This window comes from Camelus dromedarius, chromosome 6, assembly GCF_036321535.1.
Source record: "Camelus dromedarius isolate mCamDro1 chromosome 6, mCamDro1.pat, whole genome shotgun sequence".
NCBI classification, from domain to species: Eukaryota; Metazoa; Chordata; class Mammalia; order Artiodactyla; family Camelidae; genus Camelus; species Camelus dromedarius.
This window is the reverse complement of record NC_087441.1, coordinates 19,651,625-19,669,223: the sequence shown is the minus strand read 5'-3', so window position 1 is coordinate 19,669,223 and position 17,599 is coordinate 19,651,625. Positions and strand designations below refer to the sequence as shown.

At 39.9% G+C, this 17,599-nt stretch overlaps 1 protein-coding gene across 2 annotated transcripts in view; it reads left to right on the top strand.

The window, feature by feature from the left end:
• The window catches only part of AIG1 (androgen induced 1), a 220,216-nt gene that overhangs the window by 75,672 nt on the left and 126,945 nt on the right, over positions 1 to 17,599 (top strand). For both annotated transcript variants that reach the window (XM_010983705.3, XM_064486638.1), the window contains exon 3: positions 4,892 to 4,993. In XM_010983705.3, the coding sequence (XP_010982007.3) occupies positions 4,892 to 4,993 (102 nt within the window). The remainder of the gene's footprint in view (positions 1 to 4,891; positions 4,994 to 17,599) is intronic.

Here is a 17,599-nt window from a genome sequence, read left to right as displayed (position 1 = left end):
AATCCAATTATGAAAAGGAAATCTAGATGCAAAGTAGCAGAGCCCGGAAGAGAATTTAAATTTTTACCAGTTTGGTAAATCTGAGTACTAATAGGTTGGTTTTAAAAGGAAAAGCAATATCATAAGCTCATGTCATCTTGAAGCTGAAGACTTTAAAGATGCTTTCATTTATTTCCTCCCTGCACTCCTTCTATGGTGGACGTTTGCAGTCATGCTACATGGCCTTCATAGACAAATCTCTAGATTAGTGACTTTTCTCTTTAGCCTCCTCCAGGGTTGATTTCCCTGCAACATCCTTCGCATCCTAATTGGTTTTAGTAAACTCCAAGGAATTTCCCAGTGATCAGTAAAGCTTCTCCTTAGAAGTGGACCAAAGCTGGTTAGCTTCTACTGGACTCCACATAAGGCACTCCTTACAAAAAGCATCAAAGTGTGAATTTAGTTTTCCTTTGTGTTTATTTCTAATCCTTCCGAGGGGTTCAGATGAGGCCTCAGGGACCGGCTGTCACACGAGTGTTTTGTCTGGGAGGCTTGGAGGACTGGAAACTGACTGTGCTCCTCCTTCTCTCAGTCCAAGTACAGTATCCTGGTCCTGGCAGCTGAGAAGCAGCAGGTGGTGCTGAGCAGTAGCTGGCCCTGGGTCCCGGCCAGAGAAGGCGCTTCTTCACAACAGCAGGACGTCTCGGTATCGCTTAGCCTGTCCAAGGGAACCTATTTTTGTTCATATCCATGCCCTGGTGGAAGAGTTCAAACTTATTTTGGGTTTGCTGATGACCGTACCATCGAGAGGATATCAGTGCAGGAAGCCAAGAAGCTACCATCTGTGCCGTGTTTATATCTCAAGCATTATTTAGGAGGCTGACTGCTCGGTTAGCTGTACCTCTTGACCTTCTAGTGTTACACTAAGAAAGGTGACTAACACTTTCTTGAAAGTCACTTCACTGTTAATAACCCATTTAATTCCTTCAATGTATAGTAGGGGTGAAAGGATTGACCGAATTGCACTAGTAAGCGTTGACCCCACAGTGCTTTGCGTGTGTGTGGTAGGGACACCGTGAATGTTCACTCCTGGTGGACAGAAGGGAGCTGTCAACAGAGGTGTGCTGGTGAACATTAACAACTGGCTCTCTGCAGGCAAAATGCCTGATTTTTTAGCATATGCTGATTTCCATAGTGAAATATTCAGAACAACTTTCTGAATTTAAAAATTTAGATGAAACGGAGAAATCCTACAAAAGGCAAAAATGATTCAAAGTAACTCAAGAAAAAACAGAAAATCTGAACCCTGTATATCTATTAAAGAAATTGACCTCACAATTATATCTTCTCACAAGAAAACTTACAAATCCAAATGACACCACTGGAGAAGTCTATCAAATAGTCTAAGAAATAATACCAATCTTGCACAAACTCCTTCGCAAGATAGAGGAGAGAACACATCTCAATTTATTTTTTGAGGCCAGTGTTATATAGTAACCAAAAGTGAAAAATGGTATTATGAGGGGAAAAAAAAGAATTAGAGGTCAATATACTTCATGACTAAAGGTGGAAAAAACCTCAACAAAATATCAGCAACTTGAATATAAATATTTATATAATATATAAAAAATACATATATAATGATATATATTACTTATATATAAAGTTATATATGAGATAATATATAAAAAAGACATATTATATATAAAAATGATATATATAAAGCTATATATAAAAATAATAATACATAATGTCCAGGAATTAAAGGTTGGTTTAACATTAAAAATCAATCAATATAATTCATCACATTAACAGAAAAAAGGAGGGAAAAGAAAATATGGTCACCTGAAGGTATGCAGCAAAGCTATCTGAAAAAAACTCAGCACTTGTTCATTACATACGTAAATTAAGAATAGGAGAGATTTCCCTCAACTTGATAAAAGGCATCAAAGAAAAACCTGCAGCTAATATCAAACTGAAATGTTAAAAGACTGAACACTTTCCCTAAGATAAAGAAGGTGAAGAAGCTCACTCTTAATCACTTCTAGTCAAAATTGTGCAATAGGAAAAGAAAAAGAAGTAAAAGACATACAAATTGTAAAGAACTGAGAAAGACCAACTTCATTTGTAGACCATGTGCATATAAAAGCCGAAAATAATATATAGCAAAATTACTCAAACTGCTAAGTGAGTTTAGCAAAGATACAGGATACCACGCCAATATACAAAAATCATTTGTGTTTTTATATACTAGTAACAAAGACTATAAAAAAGAAATTTAATGCCATCTACAATAGCATAAAAAACTTGAAATGCTTAGGGATGGATTTAACAAAGTATGTGCAAGACCTGTACACTGAAAACTACAAACACTGAGAAATTAAAGATCTAAATAAATGGAGACATAGATTACATTCATGGGTTACCGATTCAGTGTTGTTAAGATGTCATTTCTCCCCAAATTGAATATATTGATTCAGTACAGTCATAATTCTAGGAGGATATTTTTGTAGAAATTCACACGCTGAGATTTTAAAATTCAAGTGAAAATGCAAAGGACTTACAATAGGCAGAAGAGTTCTGGAAAAGAAAAGTACGAACACACGGTAAGCAGAAATCTCAGATGGCCCCAGGATTCTGCCTCCTGCTCTGCAGGCCTGTATCCTCCCCTCCCCTTGAGTGTGGGGGAGGGCTTGTGTCTGGGATGGGATGTTGACATCATGATTAAGTTATGTGGCCAAGACAAAGAGATTTTCACCCATGGCTCCATCCAGGATTGAAGTGGTTTTGTGCCCGTGTATGGACACCCAGACCAAATGTTAAGCTTTGGTTCTCATCCTACGGAAATAAGCACCTCTGAACTGTCTCTCGGGTCAAGGGGTGCGCACACTTATTGCACAGTCAGCCCTCCAGGGTCAGACCGGGGAAGGAGATACACACAGGCCCTGAAGCATACTTGTGTCTCCTGGGCAGGAAATTCCAGGATCATAGTTTCCCAGGATGTGGTTTAGAAGAGGAGGGGCCCAGGCTCTGGGTAGACCAGCCACTTGGACCCGGGATTGCCTCACTCCAGGGAGAGTGAGAAGGTTCCAGGTGGCTGGAGCAGAGCCTTCCAAAGCAGGACATCTCAGACTCTTCTGTGCATAGGAATGACCTCGGGATCTTATTAAAATATGAGATCAGACACATGAGGATGGGACCTGGCATTCTGCACATCGAACGAGCTCTCAGGTGGCGTGGGTGCTGCTGTTCCTTGGGACCACACTTTGAGTGACAAGGCTGCAGCGCACAGAGCCCACCCAGGTCTGAGGGCGGGGAACACTGATACTCAATACACATGAAGTCTGTAGTGGAATGAACAAACCCAAATTGTGGATAATTCAGAAATGACTTGCTGTACTTGGAAAGACCCTGCTGATAGTTAACCTTAAGCTAATAATAGGTGTTCTGTTCTTTTTTCATCTTGTGCACTTACCCACTGACTGAAAATAGTTACCTCAAAAGCAGGATAAATTACTGGGGGGCCCTAATCTGTTATTAAAACTATATGTGTTATCTACAGCTGCCTATTGTAATTATCATTCAGTGTGTTTTACGAAACAATAAATGGTCCTAACATCCTAGGTTTTAAGGGTGAATTTTTTTTCTGGGCTAAGATTACCCCCGTGATAACTGATGTGCTTTGAAAAGAACTTTGGAACCCTTCTGATTACTAGCCTTGAGCTATAACCACCAGGAGTTTTGTAAAATAGGGCAATAAAATATATATTATTAATAAAATGACAGGGCATGGATGACTTATAAGAAATGATATAAAAATTGTTTCCGTTTAATATTCATGATGCATTTTATTATTCTGTGGTATTTACTATTCTAAGACATAACTCTGAAGAGACTTTGAGACCTCCTTCTGGGATGATTCGTTCCCTTTTCTTTTTCTTTTTTTTGGTAGGGGGGAAGGGGGGGAGTAATTAGGTTTTTATTTATTTATTTGTTTTGATGGAGGCACTGGGGATTGAACCCAGGACCTCCTGCATGCTAAGCAAGCACTCTACCACTGAGCTGTGCCCTCCCCTTCTTGTTCCCTTTTCTAAGCTACATTTATAGACTATTTACAAGAGCATTCACTTTTAAAAGGGTACTATGGTGAAGGTTAAGACCTTTGGCCATTCATTTCTTTATTTTACCTGAGCTTCCTCTCTCACCATTGGTTTGAGGAAAGATAAGACAATAAATTGAGTACTCTACTTGATTTTGAAGATGATGTTGCCAATGGGTCCAAATAAACCTCTGGAAACCAGATTTTATACGTTTTTCCAAGAGAATTAGGAAATCTTCCTTTACTCTGCACTCTGCTTTTCAGTGCAACCAAAGCCCCTGCTTAGGCTATATAAATTAATACATTTGTTGGAAATGTGACTTTAGGACATTTTATAGCAGTGATTTCAATGCTGTTAGTAGTGAAATCGAAACTTGAGAATGTGAAGATTAATTTAAACCACATGATGGGTTCAAGGAAAATACACTACAGCTTCTTGAATGTGTGCTAACTCTGTACAGTGGGGACTCGGATCCAAAAAACCACCAATGAACTTTTAAACCCTCTTGAGAGGAATCAAACCAACACAATTAGCCCTGGAAGGGAGCTGTTCCAGATGACAGACAGACCATCTCTCTCTCCCTCACCCTCAGATCCCTTTGCCTGAGAGAACACAGTGGGAGATCAAGGAAAGGGGAGGGACCCCAACAGTTACCACTAATGGGATGGAGTTAAAATGATCTTTCCAGTTATTAGCTGGCTTATTGATTGGTCTTTCATTTCAGATTACAATTTTGTTGGGTTCTTTCACAACAAATTGTATGTTGTGGACTGTTGGTGCATTTGAAATAAAGGATTTCTTTTCCCTTCCAGTTCGTGGTAGCGGTGTTCTGGATCATTTATGCCTATGACAGAGAGATGATTTACCCGAAGTTGCTTGATAATTTTATCCCAGGGTGGCTGAATCATGGAATGGTAAGTGCACTAAAACAAACGATTTTCTTTTATTAAAAAAAAAAATTCTATGTAAGAGCTGTTTTCTAATGCAGGCTGTTTGTAGAATCTAGCTCAGTAGTTCTGAGATGTTGGAAGATTATAATGAGAGATTATAATTCGAGAAGAAAACTGAATGTAAATGAAAAAAAATCTTCCCATGAAATTGAGTCACCATTGAAACTATGCAGTAGCTGAATCTATAGTTTATAAGAGGTGCCAGTGGTGTTTGGTACAGTACAATGGGCTCATTCCTGGATGGATGTAATCTCTGTGACATTCAATGGCTTATCCCCTATTGGAGACTAAGGATTGATTCCCACCTGCACAACTCTGGACACCCTCCTTCACTTCTCATCAGTGAGACTATGTTGCAAGTAACCATTGTGCTTGTAGAGTTTCTCCCAGAGGAGCAGCAGGGCTGTTACTTTCCTTAGGGGAGCTGCTGCAGGCACTGGGGGTGTCCATAGCAGCGTGGTGGTCCACCTTGTTGGTTCTGCCCATCCCAGGGTATTTGCCTGCAGCTGCTACTAGGTTTTTTCCTTCTTCTCCGTCTAATCCTTTCAGATGCTTTAGCCATGGTGCTACCGTCACAAGTTTCAAATTAAATACGTTGGCTGGTTTGCACATCACTTGACAAGATCTGAAGATGTTATTTTCTGCAGAGAAATTTTGTGTCGCCTTCCCTCTCCACCTCTGGAATTGAGCACTGTTTTGTTATTAATTAAGAAGCCTGCATTTTCTGGTTACAGCCGTTTTTAGACTATGTCCCCGGGTGCTCCTAGTAAACAGGGCAGCCCATCACAGAAATTATAGGGGAATGAAGAGCTGGAAATCACGCATCTGAGGTCCAAAATAACAGTTTTCATTTTGCCCCCAGTTTTGGTACATTTTAAAAGAGAAGTGGAGTATAGTGACAAACAAGTATTACCGTACTGAGGGGCTTTAATCAAGCCTTTTGTAAGCCTATTCGTCAGAAGTGGCACATCTCAGAGAACTGGAATTTTCCTTGAGTCCAATTAGAGCCACACTGTGCGAAGATTAACATGACATCTCAGGTCTAGTTACAAACAGATCAGTGGGGGCTTGTCAGTTGGATTCAGTCTTCTAAGGGGTCTGGCATGGTTGCTCTGCCCCTTTCCAACATCTTACCTTTCTTGAATGTGGAAATGCTTTCATAACTCCCAAGTCTTTGCAATCCTCTGCCCCCAGTTCCTTCCCGTTCTGCACTGGGAAGCTCTTGCTCATCTGTTGGCTTGTGTAACGTCTGCTTTAAGAAGCCTTCCCCAACTCCCGCAGGGTTGCCCTTCCTCTGGTTGTGCTGGCATGACACTTCCACATCGCCATCGTGCACGTCAGTATCCCCCACAAAAGTGTTGGGTGTCTAGTGCAAGACTGCAACCTTCAAATCCCGAGTCTCTGCCCAGCCACCCGGCATATAGGGGGACCAGTCAATGTTTATTAGATTGATGAATAATGCAGTACAGCCAGTTTTTCATAATTCTTTGCCAGTTAATACGAAAAGCTACTATTTTTTGAGAATCTACTATGTGCCAGGCTCTGTAATTTAATTTGCCCAATGGTGCTATGAACAAGAAATGATTATCCTTTTTACTGATGAGGAAACCGAGGCTTAGAAAGTTCCTGACACCAGAAGGGCCTTAGGTGAGAACAAAGGATTGCATCACGTGCGGTAGAAGAACAATCCTTGATGATCTGGCCTATTGTCTACATCCCTCAACGGTGCTATGTTACCTTCAGGCCAGAGAATAAATCACAGTCTTTGCAGATCCTCGTGCTGTTTCACGTTTTGAAAGAATGGTTTATTAAGCACGTCTGCAGCCATTAGAACTGCAACTAGACTCTCCTGAATTTCCCTTGATTCATTTTGATGGGTTAAAATTCCCGCTCTTGGAGAAAAACTCTACTTAGAAATGCAAGGAGGAGTTGAGTGACACAAATATTTAGGAAAGGGAAAAGATAAAGTAATGAATGTGTCAGATCCTTTCAGATAATATGAGCTCAGTACATTCTTTCACAATGAATTGTGTCTCTTCGAGGAGCTGAATGATCATTTTTTTGCTTTTTTCCGGGTTCCAATTTATGGTTCCAGAATTACTAACAAGGAAGTTGCATTTGATGGCTGAAGAATATTTTGCAATATTAAACAATATGCATTACATGAAGTATGTATATATGAAGCTTTAAATGCAACGTGTGTAAAAAAATGATGTTGATTCTTTAGACTGACAGTTAAAATATGAACATTAAATATTGGAATCATGAATAGTTTAATTTCTTAATGTATAATAAGATTTATGAAATATCAAAAAATTAAATCAACATTTTCAGCTTTGTTTAAATTTTATTTAAAAGTCTAATAATAATTATAATTTGCATTTGCTTTTAATTTTAATAGATATTTTTGAATATCTAATTATAAAAATATTAAAATGATTTATTGACATTTTTACATTTATTTAATGTTCATATTTTAATGAAGATACTCAAATTGTGTGCACTTCGATTATAATTGCATTTTAGTTAACTGATGTTTTAGGTTAAATACTATCAGCAGATCTCAAATTTTGTGAGACTTTCCATTATAAAAACATATTTAGTGAATTTGCTGAAATGAAGCCAAGAAAGTAAAAATTTGGAATATTTATATTTATATTATGTGAACTATTTATACTTTATATGTCTGTGTATTTTTACTTTACTACTCATCCAATCGTATTTTTTAATTTTGTTTTATGAAAATATATCTAATGATGTAGGAGGATAGAAGATATTTTATTCAATACTTTCTAGTTCAATTTGTAACTTTCAGATATTTCAGCAAATGGTTTCTGACCCTCTAGGCTTATTTGCTATTATTGCCTGCTTAGATCTTACAACTACAGGAATCCCAAGAGAGAATGCACCCTGTTCTTATGCATAGAATCACATTCATTTTTGAGGAAGTGCAACATAATTTCTAGGGATCCAGAGCCCTGACCCACAGAACTGAACTGCAGTGCATGAGTTAACTGTGGCATCATTTCAGAGGAACCATCAAGTCAGTCTTGAATTTGCAACATTCAAACAGCCATGAGAGAAAACTCACAGGAGCTGAAGTTCACAGGGGTTTCAATTTTGATTGACACTAACGTTGCCAAAAGTTAGACATGATTATAACTAAAGGGAAAAAAAAATCTATCTCTTCCTTTCCATCGTCTTCCTCTTTTCTCTCAGCAAGCAATCCTAGAATTTATTTGCAGAGAAGCAGAGGAACCGGGTAAATAAAAGAGTGATACACCCTTGCTGTGTAACCACTAGGTTCCATTAAAATAGTCATCTCTAAGCTCTATTGAAATAGCACACACACAAAGAATTCTAATTTATTACAATTAAAAATATAAACACATAAAGTGTAGCACATTTAAATGGAGTCAGTTCAATATCCAAAATCAAAAATCATTCCATCCTTGTAGCCCTGTTTATCTTTGTGTTCCCAGCAACTCCAACAGCCCACGATGCCCACTAGGAATTTACTAAGTGTTGATAATAAAAAGGATGTTCTTGTATTTGCTTTTGAAACTTGGAAGAATGTCACGTTTACATTCATTTCCTTTACCACCTTTTATCCTCAGTCCACCAATAAACAGACAAAAGAAAAACAGAGGTGATATAAGCAAATAACTCAAGAGTTTCCCAAATGTAATGAGAGTGGTCACAGACAGTAGTGGTAGGATTCTGCATGGCTGCCACATATAGGGGCTAAGCTTTAGTTTAATTCAATCTAGCAGGCATTTATTGAAAACTTATCACATGCAAAGCACCCTGCTAGGCACTGTGTGGCTACGGGATGAGAAAAAGACATGCGGTTTTAATGGGTGGAAAGGGCATGTTTGAAGTGGATGAAGGTAGGCAGGAAAACAGTTTCCCAAGCCAAAAGAGTGTCCCCAGTAGGCTGTGTTCACTTGGACAAGGAGAAGTACTGTTGTTATTCTGGCTTGTTTCTTGGTTGCAAAAGTAGAGCCATGAACCTTTCTCTTCTGCTGATTATAATTTTAAAGCATTGTCAATGGAGTAAATACACATTAAAAGCAATAAATAAATAAATAAATATTTAAACTCTAGAAAGACTGCAATCTCTCAGTGATGCTGTAACAGGAAAAACCAAAAATAAGACAGTCTCTTAGCTTATTGAAGACCTAATTAATGTTTACAAAGTGCTTTGAGAATGCCAAGCACTGCAGAAGGTTAGGATATTATTATTATCCCGCAGATCTTTAAGCAGACATGACCTCGATGTTCTTATAATCACAGCAGGAATTACTCATTCCTCATATAATTTATCAGGAGAGGAAAAAATAAATTCTACCTTTCATGTTTGATTCGTCAGTTGTTCTTGTGATATGTAACCGATCCTCAAGAGAACCTTAATTTAGGCAAATCTTTATCCTGTTCAACATTATTTTGACATCTGGTAATTACTAAAGTTTTCGTGTATCTGTCTTTCTCCGAAGAGAAGGCATTAAAAACTGCTTGGATGATCATTGGTTTTGCAGGAACTCAGATTTGACATTATTCCTTTGGTAAATCATGCAATTTATGGAAATTTTCCATTTCTGGGATACAAAGATTACGCATTTCACGACCCATGGAGTCTGTGCCACCCTGATATTGGATATTTCATAAAATAAGCTCTTGGTTGAAAGAACACCTTCTTTTTCATATGAAAAAACTGACCTTTCTTGATTTTCCCAATATATTCTAAAGTAACTAGATGGTATTTGGAAATTTTCAAAAATAAACGTAAGATGGGAACAGAGGTCAGAAATTTCTTGAGAACCTCTTTCTAGGGCTCCCAGTGGACCTTCCGAAGAAAACAAATAAGACCCCAAAGAACAAGGCGGAGAGCTGCATCCACGGTGAGGCGGACTCTTCAGAATTACTGCATACTGTTGTCATGTGGAAGCTTTTTTCATATCCAGTTTAGCTGATCGTAGCTTCTTCCACTGTGGATTTTTATTTGTGATCATTAGTTCTGCCAAGTCCAGTTCTCCTGTGTTAGATATTGTCAATCTAAATTTTGACATACAGATTTGATTCCATCTCTTTAACTCAGTAATCAATTTTAATGTATTTCATTTTAGCTGTTGCAAATTTTCTTTCTTATTTATTATTTCACCCAGAAACATTGTAAATTGGAGATAATGTATTTTTTAAATGATATTTGACAAACCTTTGAACAATTTTGTGAGGTAGAGAGATGGAGAAGGTTTTCCAGTTCCACATATGCAGAGCTTAGAAGGTGCAGCTCCGTCATAACAAGTAAAAAGCTGAACAGATTGAAAAATCAACAACTCTTCTTGGATCCATATGAGAAGGGAGAACATAGAACAAACCACTTCCCCAAGGTTCAAGAGACAGCCCAGCAAGTCCAGAGAATAATAACTTAACTGGAGCATAGTCTCTTGAGCAGAAACCACTACGGGAACCAATACCAGGGAGGGAAACCTGAACTGCAACTGACGGATTATAGGAGGCTCAGTGAGGACAGTCTGAGAGTGAAAAAAATCCAGGGTGACCCAGTCATGAAAAAGGTTCCCACAATATTGTGAGATTTACCTGCAGGAGGTTTACCAGATTCCTGTAGTAACTATCAGAGAAGCATCCCCTCAGGCTTCCAGCAGAAGGAGGAGTAAAGGAACCACTTTGAAATACACCAGAACACTCACCTCTTGACAAAGCCTGCCCTCAGGTGAGACTAGCTAACCAGAGCTTACCTGCTGGGGTACCATCAGAGCCTAACTAACCTAGGGGGAGGGACACACCCAACTCCCGCTGGCTCGGGCCTTCCTGTCCTACCTAAGGGAGGGGGGAAAAGCCTGAGAAACACTTGGGAAGTTCATAGTCCAGAAGCACAGTCTCACTGAAAGACTGAGTCCTGATCATCGGACTATAGAACACTTCTCCTCCCCTGACGCCTCACCACCACATTACTAAAGGACTTTTATAGCAGTTCCTTCTACTCAGTACATCATGTCCAGCTATCAAGAAAAAAAAATCACAAGTCATACCAGAATGCAACAAATACAATCAAGAGAAACAGAGCAAGCATGAGAACCAGACACGGGAGGAATATTGGAATTCCCAGACTGGGAATTTAGAACAACTATGATTAATATGCTAAGGGTTCTAATGGATAAAGTAGATAGCATGCAAGAACAGATGGGCCATGTAAGCAGAGACATGAAAATCCTAAGAAAGAACCCCAAAGAAACGCTGGCAATAAAAAACCCTGTAACAGAAATGAAGAATGCCTTTGATGGGTTTATTAGTAGACTAAACACAGCTGAGGAAAGAATCTCTGAGTTAGAAGATGTATCAATAGAATCCTCAAAAAACTTAAAAGCAAAGAGAACAAAGACTGAAAAAAATTGAACAGATATCCAAGGACTGTGGAATAACTACTAAAGGTGTAACAGATGCATGGTGGGATTGCCAGAAGAAGAAAGATAAAGAAACAGAAGAAATATGAACAAGAATTTCCCTCAAATTAGGTCTCAGACCCCAGAGCACAGATCCAGGAAGCTCAGAGAATACCAACCAGGATAAATGCCAAAAACACTACATTTTTAAAGTATATAAAATCAAAGATAAAGAAAAAAAAAACCCTGAAAGAAGCAAGAAAGACTGAGAGAACTGGAAAGAAGGGGGAGATAGAGAAAGGCTAGAATGGAAAAGGGGAAAAGATAAGGGAGAAGAGGAAGAGAAAGGAGGTAATGTCATGGTGAGAAGAGAAATGGCTGCAGAAAAGAGAGAGCTCCAATAAGAGATGGGAAGGAGGGATACTGGAGGAAAGGGAGTCAAAAATGCCCCAGGGTGAAAGGCACAACGTCAAGGTCAAACCACGCAGGTTTTATGCCATGTCTCCTTCATAGCTTCTTGAGGGTCGGGGATTAATTGTTTACTATGCCAGCGCCTGGCGTAGTGCCTGGCATATTGTAGGTACTCTGTAATCATTTCATGAATCGATAGATGTTAGTAGACTGAGCTGCATCTTTACTGTTCCTTGAACCCACCAAGCACCCTGCTTGTCTCGGAATGCTCTCCCCCAGAGACCTGCTTGACTCCCTTCATCACCTCCTTCAAATCTTTGCTCAGTCTCACCTTCTCAGTAAGGCTTACTCTGAGCAGCCTGTTCGGCACTGCAACTACCCTCGTGCCCCCAAAGTCCCCTTACCCTGCTGGCACTTACTGCCCTTGACATGTGGTATGCTTTCATTTATATGTTGTATTCATGGCTTACTGTCCATTTCCCTCTGCTGGAATATAATTTCCAAAAGGGCAGGGATCTTTTGTTTCAGTTAGTGATTTATGCTAAGCACCTAGAACAGTTCCTAATTTGTTGTATGAACGAATTGATTTTACCAATATTCTATGTCCATGTTTTCCCTTTTTTTTTTTTTTACCACTTTCTCTCTTTCCTTCCATAATTGTTGACAGAGGATGCAACCCCAAACCATTTACTTCTTTCCTAACTTGTATTTTACTTCACTCTTCAAATTCAGCTCCGTTGCAGCCAAACCCTGCCTGCAGGGCCTGCTACCCGCCCCAGAGGGCTTTATCGCTTTATATTGCTATTCCTGCCTGAAAAAGGCCAACACTGATGTCCAAAGAACACACCACGGGTCCTTGGAACATCTAGGAGCTACAAGCCGGATAAATAATAGCCTGGATCAAAGTCTATTGAAAAGCTCTTCCATATATTGGTTATTTTATCTGAGTATTAGTAATTTTTTCTCTAGGGTAGTGGTCAGACGATAGCTTTTTAAAGCATTTTCCTGCCATCGCAAATTCCTTTGTAGAACTGATTTTCCATGCAAGGGTAGAATTCAAGGCTAATATTATTTGGCTTACACTCTGCCCTTTTTCTTGCGATGAGCAGGCCCAGCAGTAGCGTGAGTTCATCAAAACGTCTATAAATTATATTCAGATATTTTGGGGTCAGCAAAACCCAAAGTGTGGTTTACTCAAGTTTTTTTACCCCTAATCCTTAAATTCATAGATATGTAGAGTAAACTTCATTCATATGGTTCCCATTCATTTGCCCTTAGCTCTCCATAGTTGGGGGGAGGGATGTGGTGGGGACAGGCAGGAAGGTATTGTCCTAGGAACTGGCTTCCTTCTTTACTACCACAGACAGATCATTCATTAGCCACAGACCTAACTCCTTGGCAGAAGTCCATCCCTATATCCTTTCCAGTTCCCTTTTAATTGAAGCTCCAGCCTCAGCAAGCATCAGTGATCGCTGCCAAAGAAAGTGAAGTGGAAAAAAGCTGCATTTTCTATCATAGAGGCACAGAATCCCAGACTCTTAGACTTGGGAAGTGACTCGAAAGATCATATGATACTTAAATCACCTGAACAATATCCTGGCAAATTCCCTCTCGGTCTCTGCTTAAGCATCGCTAGCGAGGGAGCTTCAAACAGTGGACCAAGACCAAGGGGTCTTCAGGACCCCTTAGGAAAGACTCAGGACGAACTGAGTCTTCTGTTCTTTTTGAGTCCAAATCTGCCCAGCCCTTTCATCCACTCAGGACTGAAGCATCAGTTTTATTTGTTCTCCTCGTGTTCCCTTCCAAGAGGATCTCACTCTCCCTCATGACTTTAATCTCTGCCCTACACGGGTGTTCCCAAGTCTGTACTTCCTGGTCCAACTTCCCCTGGGGCATCACACTCTGCGTTTGACACAAGGACCTTGAGATAAACATATTGAAACACTATAAACTTAATATAAACATGTTGAAACAAACTCACTAACCCCTCCTCTAAATCTTGTAACTCATCTTGCATTGTCTTCTCAATAAAGGCAGGGTGCATCCAAAAGTTTCTCTTTCTACCACACCCTGCACAGTTAGTTGACAAGCCGTATTATGTTTATACCTCCAGAGATGCTGCCAAGTCTGCCCCAGCCTCCTTACCGCCACCATCCTTGCTTCAGTTCAACGCTTCATCCTCACTCAACTGAAGTTGAGGCAACAAGCTCAGTTCATCTCTCTGCCTCCCAGGTCTCCTCACCAGACCTCTCTCCACATTGCTGCCTCAGATACTTTTCTAGAAGAACTGATGTTCTGATGGCCCCTTTCTACATTTCTTTCTCAGACACCACCTATGAGTGAAGCGGTCCAGAGACCTAGGCATCTGAGTGGGTCCCCTTTCACTGCACTCAGAACACTTTGTTCATACACCTGTGGTTTCTCTCATGGCATTGTTTGGTTACTATTTATTTACTGGTTTATTCCTCCAGTCGGCTATGAAGCCGTAAAGGACTGCAACTTTTTTTCATACTTTCCTCCAAATCCTAGCATAGTCCCTGGCATTTAGTGCCCCCTCAGCCAACGTTTATTGAGGAAATGGTACCCAAGCCTTTCCCATCACATTCAGTCTCCCCAGCCAGGCTTCCGCTTGTCTCGATTTGTTTTTCCAGTTTCATATGACTTGGCAAGTGCACAGCAAAGTGCTTTAGCCATCGTCTTTGCTGATCAGTGTTGTCCAAGCTTCCGTTAACTTTTTTGGCCGTTACATTATGCACTACACTAAAACTTACACATCGTCCTTTCCTGACCGGTGTGTGGTCAAGCTAAGATTTAAAGTTGCTGTTATTTTTGAATTTTATACACAAAATACAAGACCCTTCGATGTCTTCCTAGTGAATTCCACCTTGTTAAGCACAGTGTGATTATGGGACGGGCCCTGGGGAAGCTGCGATACTAAGAATGGGAGGATCGTTGAATGGATAGATGGAGATTTAATAAAGTGATGTATTCTTTGTTTTGAATCCTGGTGCTTAAGTTTGTGCCACTGAGTTGAAGCTGCTTTGGAGACAACACTCTGGGTAAAGTCAGTAACAAAAGAACTGATTTTTCAGAGCAGTAAATTTTAACCACGTGGTAACTGCGCTTAGAGAGGATGGTTGATTTGTAAGGTCAGGACAGCTGTTTAGATACAGATGACATGTGGTGGCAGAAGGGAAGAGAGGACAGCTGTAACACTGCTACTGAAAATGATTTCCCCTTGTCCAAGCTCACCCTTGCGAGTGGACTCATGAGGAGTGAAATGCCTGCTGAGCTGCCCGACCCTTTGGCCCTTGCTGTGCCCAGGGACTCCCTCCCTGGAGCTTTTACATCAAGTTAAAGAGATGCCTTGAAACATGAATTGTCGGGGGTTGGGAGTATAGCTCAGTGGTAGAGCGTGTGCCCGGTGTGCACGAGGTCCTGGGTTCAATACCAAGAGGGTGGAGATGAGGACCAAAAGTCGTCACTGTATTTCACAAACGTATTTCAAGATGCTAGTAAACATTCCTGGCATTTTAGATTTTTTTTCCTTTTCATTTCAGCAAGAGTGATTTTTTCCCCCATCATTCTGCCGTATCCGTATTCAGAAAATGAGCTTGCACTTAATGATCTAATTAAGGTGTGTTTTAACCTAAGTGTAAGGATTAGCCCTGATTGGTGGAAATGTTTCCCCTTAATGCAAACTCTCTCGTCCTTATCAAATACGTTAACACGTTAATTCATGTGACCCAGTAATATATCTAATTGTCTTGTATGTCCAAGCACTGCTGTTCACATTGTCACCATATAAACGTGTTAGGACCAAATGACTGATGTTAATAAGCATTCCTTTCTACACCTCCCTGCTGCCATGACTGCTCACACCACAGAATGTCTTTTTTGCTCCATTCTGTTTCTTACCCCAGGTCAACTAAAAAAAAAAGCCACCCCATTTCTGTACATCAAAAGTTTAATGGATGCAGACCTGAGAGCCACCTAGAAGGGGGACCGAACCAAGTGACCTCTGTAGCTTTCTCTGCTTTTATTGTTCTGGGAAAACAGTTTAGTGTACGTGATTTAAGAGGCTAGTACAAAACAGAATTCTCAGCTCGACAGTCTTTTTAAATTTCTGTACTGAGTCCCACAGAGGAAAGTTTACCACTCATTGTGAGAACTATGAGATTGTAGCCATGGAAGTCCATAGCACAGTGCTTGCCACGTAGTAGGACCAATAAATGTAAGTCCTCTAAAACAGGATAGGGTGAGATAAGGTAAAGTAAGATAAAATAAAATAAAATGAAAACCCCTTAGCTAATGATTTTAAATTATTATCATATAATAAGTAACAAATTAGTGTCAAATTCTGTCTAAAGCTTCAAGGGAAGACACCTGGGTGGAAATCTTGTGTTTTTAGCAACACAGAATTCATATATACTCCTAACATAAAAAGTTAATGAAATTTCTTAAAAGCTCATATAAAATGTAAAATATTTATCCTTTGACATGGACTTCAGATCTTGTTTATTTTTAAGCATTTATGCTCTGTTGCACTTCTTGAAAAGAACTTCGCTTAAACTCAGAATTTGACTGTTAATATTCACACATATGGCAAATATGAACTAATCAGACCACAGATATTTTGCTGCATTCCATGGTGTCTCATTTATTTGTTTAATTTGCAGCTATAGCAACTGGATTCCACCACTGCAGGCTTTCACACAGAACTACAGTCTGATCAGCGTGGTCCAAGTTTGGCACTCAGCACTGCACTCAATTGAAGACATATGCACAAACTCACTTACCACATATTTTAACCCAGTTTTCACACTGGGTAGATATGTAATATTTGCATGAAAATATAAAAAGCCACTGTCTGCAAGGATAGTAGGCAATTAAAAGATGCTGTGACCTTCTTTTCTGTAACATTTCAAATCTTAAAATTTTCTTGGCATGCTTTTCTAAAGCCCATCTGACTCTGAAGCAGCCTGCCTCTCCACAGAAGGCTCACTCCAGCAATGACTAATGGATTGACCTGGTGCCATGCTAGTGCTGCTCCACACACGCTGCTCTGCACAAGACGAGCATTTGGAAATGACCTTGAAACGGAGCTTTGCCAAGTTAGTGAAATATGGGCCTTCCAGGAGTGCCATTTCACCAGTCATTTCCAGAAGGGTATTTGCCACATTGTCAAAACTCAGCCCCTTCATTTGGTCTTGGTTTACCATGAGGGTTTAACATACACAAGGAACAATACTCCTTCTCGATTTTATTAGTTGCACTTTTTAACAGGTTGGAAAAATTAGGTAATGGTGAAAATTGGCGTCCCACTGTTGTTTCTCTTAGGTGCTTTTTTTCTTTTTTTCAAACATTTGCTGAAGGAAAGGAAGATGCTCAAAGGGTCCAATTGTAAGTGGGGAGATGGAGCTTAAAATGGAGGGAAAGCTGCAAAGAGGGTGAAGATGCACTTCACAGATAAAGAAAAGGTGGTAGGAAGAAGTAATTCTCTGTGCTTAACTGCCCAGTTGATATGATTCCATTTCATCAGATTTAGACTCCAGGCAGGGAACATTTCTTTTATCTTGGTGTGCACACCCATACAGTAATCTGTTGTAGTTGTTTAAAAATGTTCATCGATGTTGACCTCCATCGGCGCTGTACGGTTTTCTGTTTGACTGAGTGATGTGTTTACGTTGGTGCACAATGTCCCCTTTTGATTGCACTTCTCGTGCTGGCGAAGTTGGCTGACATTTCACGATCT